Source organism: Ammodytes marinus (genome assembly GCF_949987685.1).
Source record: "Ammodytes marinus genome assembly, chromosome: 3".
NCBI lineage: Eukaryota > Metazoa > Chordata > Actinopteri > Uranoscopiformes > Ammodytidae > Ammodytes > Ammodytes marinus.
This window is the reverse complement of record NC_137232.1, coordinates 11,593,981-11,602,620: the sequence shown is the minus strand read 5'-3', so window position 1 is coordinate 11,602,620 and position 8,640 is coordinate 11,593,981. Positions and strand designations below refer to the sequence as shown.

Below are 8,640 nucleotides of genomic sequence, written 5' to 3'. Positions count from 1 at the left end.
TGTTGAGTTTGTCATGATCCCACTTCGCCTGTAAAGAGAGAAATACATTTGAGTTGGAAACAACACATGAACCCGGCCCTGCAGTGAAGTCAGTGTCATGGTTAGAACAGATAGGTAGATTGGGTCAGTCATTGTGTCATCGTGTGAATCCATATTACACACACACACCCTCCCTCTCCACACTGAGGAGCCCAAACTCTTCTTCTAATGTTTATAACCAGGCAGACAGCAGGGGGAGTGGGGGAGGGGGAGAATAGAACCTTATGACCTCATCATCTAAACAACAACTCAGAAACACACACACACACACACACACACACACACACGCAGGCACGCACACGCACACACACACACACAAGCTGCCCTAATGTAAAATGCCATATACTTTAGTGACACTGCATTTTGTCATAGATTGAAAAATAAAATAAAATAGTTATAAGTTGTGTAACTTTTGAAACTATTATGATTATATTTGTAATACAAGGAACATATTTTCTTTTTATTGTTGATTTACTGTTGGCAAAATGCACTAGATGTAATGTGTTACACTTCACTGAAATGACTGTATATCTAAGATAAGACACGGCAGGTGAATAGGGTAGCATTTTTAACTTATAGATAAAATCATACAACTGTTCTAGTTGATTATTGACATTGAAACTATTATTCTTTGTATTACAATTATTTCAGAAATGATTGAATAAATATGCAGATTTAATTATTATCTAACTAATCATGTGTCCAAAGAAAACGTCCAATTGGGGCTTTTTCTGGAACCGTTTTGGACATTCTTTTTTGCACTTTTTGGTGGCACAACAAACGTTATCAGAGCCACTGTCTCTCTCCCTCTGTCTACTCATTTAAAGACCAAACCTTCAAAACAGCCTTTCTTTATCTATTCTTAGAACGTACAATCATGTAATCTCACATTTATCACACACATTGTCTTTCCACAATATTTTTTTTATTGTCATTTCTTTTTTTTAACAATATACACAAACAAACACTTGCACCATCTTAAGAACACAAATTAAGTAATTTCTTAAAAAAATTAAAAAAAAGGTTCATCTGTCATGACAGCCATGTATGGTTCCCAGAGCCTAATAAAAGTATTTCCGCTTCTCCTTAGCAATATAGGTTAATCTTTGTAGTATTACACACATTGTCAGAAGGTACATTCATATAATTAACTACATGACTTTCAACCACGGGCGAATGTTTCAGGGGGGATACACGGGATGCAAGGAAAGTTTTGGTCAAAACACTCTTTTTTTATCAGTTATTGACTATAGTGATATTTTATATATGCATGAAAAATTCATAGACCCTGAAAATGCCAGTGTACCATCATGCTGCATTACGATTTGTCCCTGATAATGGTTGCCATACACATCATGCAACAACACAAGTTGTATGAGAAAGTTGGTCTGTCTTCTTTAGACTTAAAAAAATTTAAAATAACAATAATATATACAGGTGAAACTCGAAAAATTAGAATATCATGCAAAAGTTCATTTATTTCAGTAATTCAACTTAAAAGGTGAAACTAATATATTATATATACTCATTGCATGCAAAGTGAGATATTTCAAGCCTTTATTTGTTATAAATTTGATGATTATGGTTTACAGCTTATGAAAACCCCAAATTCAAAATCTCATAAAATTAGAATATTACATAAAATCAATAAAAAAAGGATTTTCAATACAGAAATGTCGGCCCTCTAGAAAGTATAATCATGCATATGTACTCAGTACTAGGTTTGGGCCCCTTTTGCATGAATTCCTGCCTCAATGCGGCATCGCATGGATGCTATCAGTCTGTGGCACTGCTGAGGTGTTATGGAAGCCCAGGTTGCTTTGATAGTGGCCTTCAGCTCGTCTGTATTGTTGGGTCTGGTGTGTATCATCTGCCACTTGACAGTACTCCATAGATTATCTATGGGTTTCAGGTCAGGAGAGTTGTCTGGCCAATCAAGTACAGAAATACCATGGTCAGTCAACCAGTTACTAGTGGTTTTGGCACTGTGGACAGGTGACAAGCCTTGCTGGAAATCAGCATCTTCATAAAGCTAATTAACAGACGCAGGCATGAAGTGCTCTAAAATCTCCTGGTAGACAGCTGTGGTGACTTTGGACTTGATAACACAGTGGACCAACACCATCAGATGACATGGTGCCTCAAATCATCACTGACTGTTGTAACTTGACACTGGTCATCAAGCAACTTGGATTGTGTGCCCCTCCACTCTTCCTCTAGACTGTGGGACCTTGATTTCATTTGTATCAGTGATGATTTGAGGTATCATGTCATCTGCTGCTGTTGGTCCACTGTGTTATCAAGTCCAAAGTCACCACAGCCATCTACCAGAAGATTTTAGAGCACTTCATGCTTATGTCTGTTGACAAGCTTTATGGAGATGACGATTTCCTTTTCCAGCAAGATTTGGCACCTGCCCACAGTACCATAAACCACTGGTAACTGGTTGACTGACCATGGTATTACTGTACTTGAATGGCCAGACAACTCTCCTGACCTGAACTCCATAGATAAGCTATGGACTATTGTCAAGAGGCAGATTATACACATCAGACCCAACAATACAGACGAGCTGAAGGCCACTATCAAAGCAACCTGGGCTTCATAACACCTCAGAAGTGCCACAGACTGATCGTCATCATGCAATGCCACATTAATGCAATATTTCATGCAAAATAAGAACCCAGACCAAGTTTGTAGTAGATGAATGAAAATACTTATGAAAAGAGCGACTTTTCTGTATTATAACTATTTGTTTTTATTGGCCTTATGGAATATTCTAATATTTTGAGATGTTTGATTTCTGGTTTTCATGAGCTGTAAGCCGGAATCCTGTACATTTAAACAAAAAAATGCCTGAAATATATCACTATGTCTAATATATCTAGACTATATGGAACTTTGACTTTTTGAATTCAATTAGGTTTTAAAAAAAAGAGCTTTTCCATGATATTCTAATAATATGAGTTTCACCTGTATATATATATTATTTTTATTATTTTTTTATTATTATTATTATTATTTACATCTAACAACCTTTGAGGAGAGATTTCCTTTACAAATTTTTTTTTGTTTACCTCACCTGCTCATTTTGTTTCTTTTTACTTAGTACTTGCAACACTCGGTCTAGCAGTCAAATTATGTATAATATTCTGCGTTTGTTGAAAGTGCCTTTAAAGCTTGATTTTTTTTTTAAATGCGAAATGTTGTTTCTCATGTGAAACTTGTCATGTCCTGTGAAACTAGGTCATTCTCTAAACGATTTGTTGTTGAGATAAACATGATTCCTAAGAAAAAAACATCACAAAACACGTATGTTTTGACTGTGCAGAAAGGTTTTAACAATGCAGGCGAATACATATTGTAAAGCAACACAGAATGCCTGAGAGCCTTATTGCATTAAATCCCATTATGTTTGTGTCAGCGAGAACCTAAATGTTGTCTTTTCCTTTAGAGACATTTACATCACAAATTGACACAGAAAAGTCACAAATTTGTGCATAAAAATTGCAAGAAACATGTTTGCTTGAGTTAAAGTACTTTATTCACACAATTTACAAAAACACACAGTTCTACATTTAGATCCATAAGGCATGGTTACGAAAGAGGAAACAGAATAATCCTTTAGTATTAATGGTGCACAAATTGGTTCATAAAAATTCACCAGAATTCAGGAAATTAAGTCAGGGTTCCCACAGGATCTTACAAGCATTAGAAAAACACTTGATTTAATGTTCTCAAAATAAGGTTTTAAAAGTATTTAATTTTAACACAAAGCATTGAATTTCCTTTACAAAGGTCTTAAATGTTGTATTGCCATTTTAAATACTTGTAGTGAGGTCGTTAAGTTCATTTATTTGTCAATTTACACAAGGTATATTGAAATTCATCTCCCCGCTCAAGTTCCCACACTCCAGAGGGGGTCCTCACACAGGGTCAGCCATAGTACAGCGCCCCTGGAGCAGTTTGGGGTTAAGTGTCTTGCTCAAGGACACAATGGTAGAGATGGTGGGCACCGTAGATATAATACTAGCCACCACTTTTATGCGACAAATAAACACTTCTTCATATTGTTTTTAATAATGATAGAGTATACACACACTTGACAAAGCTTTTTGTTTCAGCGTATCAATGTGAGTATATTAATATGGGTTTATAATTTGCATTATATCCTTCGTACTCTTGCTAGTATGGCATTACCTTTGGCATTACAATTCATTTTAAGTGTTGTTACAAAAGTCTTTAATTTATCTTGGAGATTCATGCGGGTTCCCTGGACATGTTTGATGCTCAGAATCTTAGGGGGAAGATGTTAAGATTCAAGATTCAAAGTGTTTATTGTCATGTGCACAAAAAGAAACATGTTCTCAGTCACACTCTCTCTCTCTCCCTCCCTCCCTCCCTCTCTCCCTCTCTCTCTCTCTCTCTCTCTCCCCCTCTCTCTCTCTCTCTCTCTCTCAGTCATACAATGAAATTCTTCCTTTGTTTTCCAAAGACTGAATGCCAAGAAAGAAACATGAAAATATGCAATATACAATATACAAGTAAAATAGAAAAAAACAACAATGCAGAATATATACAATTTATAAGGCAAATAGAAGAGCAGCAACTAGGTAAAACAACACATTTAAGTTTAAATAAAATAAAACTGAATGGTGCAAATCCAAGATAGTGCTTCCCCAAAACCTAAACCCATGTGTTCAACATTACCACTTTTACATTTTTCCAAAGAGTAGACTCTTACAAATGACGTGTATCTTTGACAAGTTCAGTCCGTACAGCAAAGGGTTAAAAAACGGCTGAAAAACAAGAAAGTACAAGGATAAAAAGATGCTTAATGCGGGTGTGTGACTGAGGTTGAACCTGCTTTGCACTATTTCACAGAAACACCCACAGGAGAAGTTGAGCAGGGACACAAGGTGCGGTGTGCATGTGCTCACAGCTTTCTGCCTGGTCTGTTTGGAGCCGGAAAAACACACTTTAAGAATCCTAATATACGTGTAAAAGATTAGTAATGTTAGTCCAAATAACACGACAAAAGTGTAGATCAGCCCATACACATTATTGACTGTTGTGTCGAAGCAAGCCAAATTCACAATAGAGTAATTATTACAATACAATGTGTTGAGGGTGTTGCCACATAGCTGCAGAGAGGCATTTAGTACAATCATGACAACAATGGCAATAAGAGGAAAAAACCAGGATAAAGCAATAAGTATGGCAATCTTTTTAGATGTCATACGTGTGTTATATTGCAGAGGGCAACAGATGGCAAGATACCGGTCGTAAGACATGACGGCTAAGATATAAAACTGAACATTTACATATGTGTACAAGCAGAAAATCTGTAGGTAGCAAAATGAAGTGGATACAGTGTGAATGTCAGAGAGAACCTGGATTAGGAGGAATGGGAACAGCCCTGTGCTTCCATACAACTCATTAACAAACAGGCTGCAGAGGAAAATATACATCGGCTCATGTAAGCTTCTGTTCATACAGATAACCACTATGAGCAAGACGTTAGCAGCAATAATAAACATATAAAAACACATCATGATGGTGAAGATTAGGTATTTGAGAAGCCCAGTGTCCACATAGGCATCAAAAACGAAATATGAAACCTGGGTAGAGTTCAACATCCTCATATGTTTGATTCACACTCACAACAATTAGAGTTAGCACAGTTTGAAAGGCTTGCAGTGTCACATGTTGAAGTTGGGAAAAAATTATTGTATGCACTTATTTTAAAATCACTGCATTAATACATGATCAGTATCCAACCTGCAAACAGTAAATAAATCAAGTCTTATAAACGGAATTGTTTAAAGAAAACTTGGTCACAAAAAAGGAAATTATGACAAATTAAAGCCTCCCTTACCTACAGTCAGTACATTGTGAGCACTTACACAGCTTGTGACACAGTGTGGAATTTGCTGTCAGCTCTGTTATGAAGAAACAGACAGACAGACAGAGGAGAACCAAGCCTGCTTATTTAAACCTTTCAAATCAGATTACGTCCACGTGTTTTTCATAGCAATTTTTTTATTTTTTTTTAAGCCATACCCACTTTGGAGGTAAGCAAAAGCATACGACATGGACGTAGGCAGTGTTAATTTCGTAGACTAAGACTATGACGAAAAATATTCGTCTACGAACCTTTTTCACGGACGTAAACTAAATAAAAACTAAATAAAAAGGCAGATGTGATGACGAAGACTGAGACTAATTTAACTGACACTATAGTCTACGAATAGGAACTAGACGAAACTGATAGGGCGGGACGAATGGAGAAGAGATCCAATCAGAACTACTCCTTTTGTGGGACAAGTTGGGAAGAAATCCAATCAGTGCAAAGCAGCGAATTCAACCCTGTGTCAGTGAAAATCGACGGGAGACCGCGCAGGTGTGAGCGGGTGGAGTGAGCCGCTGTGCTGAAAAACTCTGCGGTATGATGGACAAAAATGATAGTCAGGGATATCCTGCCCGTTAACGATGTCTAGGGGAACGGCTAAGTTCCGCGATCTGTTTGTAGTAGGCTCTGTCTACGACGCTGAAGTTGGCAGCTGATTCGCAGCAGCCGATTCGGCAGTTAAGGAAAAGTTAAGGGATTCTTAAGGAGCGGCGAAGTGACTGATTCTCCGTTGTTTAACCTCCTAAATCGCCGCAGTAAAGCCACATTAATTAGTCTAGATTATCTAAGAGAGTCTAACCATTCTTTAAAAACAGTTTAAAATTGATTTAACCTTTATTAAGTTTGTTTAAAAGAAAGGGGAGATTTCACTGCTTTTTTTGCATCTGGACCACATTAGAACTGGTCCTGATTGAAAACCACTGCACCTAGACTCTTCAAATCTTGACTAGATTATCATAGTGAGGCTATAGATTATGGAAAACATAGTTTCTGATTTGTGAAACTTTTTTTTTATTTGTGAAAATGAAATAAAGGCATATGTCAACGCTTTTTTTGCATCTGGACCACATTAGAACTGGTCCTGATTGAAAACCACTGCACGTAGACTCTTCAAATCTGGACTAGAATATCACAGAGAGGCTATACATTATAGAAAACATAGTTTCTGATTTGTGAAACTTTTTTTCTATTTGTGAAAATGAAATAAAGGCACATGTCAACGCTTTTTTGGGGTCTAGACCACATTAGAACTGGTCCTGATTGAAGACCACTGCACCTAGACTCTTCAAATCTTGACTAGATTATCATAGTGAGGCTATAGATTATGGAAAACATAGTTTCTGATTTGTGAAACTTTTTTTTTATTTGTGAAAATGAAATAAAGGCATATGTCAACGCTTTTTTTGCATCTGGACCACATTAGAACTGGTCCTGATTGAAAACCACTGCACGTAGACTCTTCAAATCTGGACTAGAATATCACAGAGAGGCTATACATTATAGAAAACATAGTTTCTGATTTGTGAAACTTTTTTTCTATTTGTGAAAATGAAATAAAGGCACATGTCAACGCTTTTTTGGGTCTAGACCACATTAGAACTGGTCCTGATTGAAGACCACTGCACCTAGACTCTTCAAATCTGGACTAGAATATCACAGAGAGGTTATACATTATAGAAAACAGTTTCTGACTTGTGAAACCTTTTTCCTATTTGTGAAAATGCAATAAAGATACATTTCAATGTTTTTTTTATTTGGGTCCAGACCGCATTAGAACTGGTCCTGATTGAAAACCACTGCATCTAGACTCTTCAAATCTGGACTAGAATATCACAGAGAGGCTATACATTATAGAAAACATAGTTTCTGATTTGTGAAACTTTTTTTCTATTTGTGAAAAGGCAAAGAATGCACATTTTAATAGTTTTTAGTGGTCTTGGCCGCATTAGAACTGATCCTGATTGAAAACCACTGCACCTAGACTATTCAAATCTCGACTAGATTATCACAGTGATGCTATAGATTATAGAAAACAAAGTTTCTGATTTGTGAAACTTTGTTTCTATTCGTGAAAATGCAATAAAGATACATTTGAAGTTTTTTTTGGGGTCCAGACTGCATTAGAACTGGTCCTGATTGAAGCTGATGTCTTTATATTTGTTTTTTTTTGTTCTATTTTTTAAAGATATTTTTTGGGCATTTTTATGCTTTATTGACAGTGTAGAGACAGAGTTGAAATGGGGCAGAGAGGGGAGTGACATGCAGAGAATGGTTGGTTACGTTGTAACCCAGGTTCTCTGAGTGGAGAGACTATCTCTCCACCATACATATTCCATATGTACGGGGACTGACCCCCACAGGGGCAGTTGACGTGGATACTCTTTAAGACACACCACTTGTGGCGGCCACGCATGATTGGCCAGCCATGGCTATATAAGCTACACACGTGTGGCCTCTTCGGTTTGAACCTTGATTGGAACGCGTTTCTGAGCGGCATCTTGGCTGGAGAGAGAGAGAGTCTCTCCACTCAGAGAACCTGGGTTACAACGTAACCAACCGTTCTCTATCGTGTCAAGACTATCTCTCCACCCTACATATTCCATATGTACGGGGACTTCTGTAAGACACACCGCGAGGAAACCAAGCAGACCCAGCTGCTCCTGCGGGAGCCTAAATAAAAAAAGGCAGTT

General features: G+C 37.2%; 1 protein-coding gene across 1 annotated transcript; it reads right to left on the bottom strand.

The window, feature by feature from the left end:
* Positions 1 to 4,754: 4,754 nt before the first annotated feature.
* On the bottom strand, positions 4,755 to 5,684 carry LOC307248588 (olfactory receptor 10J5-like; the record flags this gene model as incomplete). Its single annotated transcript, XM_080025008.1, has 1 exon — positions 4,755 to 5,684. One exon carries the CDS (start codon positions 5,682 to 5,684, stop codon positions 4,755 to 4,757), a length of 930 nt encoding a protein of 309 aa, XP_079881134.1.
* Between the last annotated feature and the right edge of the window lie 2,956 nt (positions 5,685 to 8,640).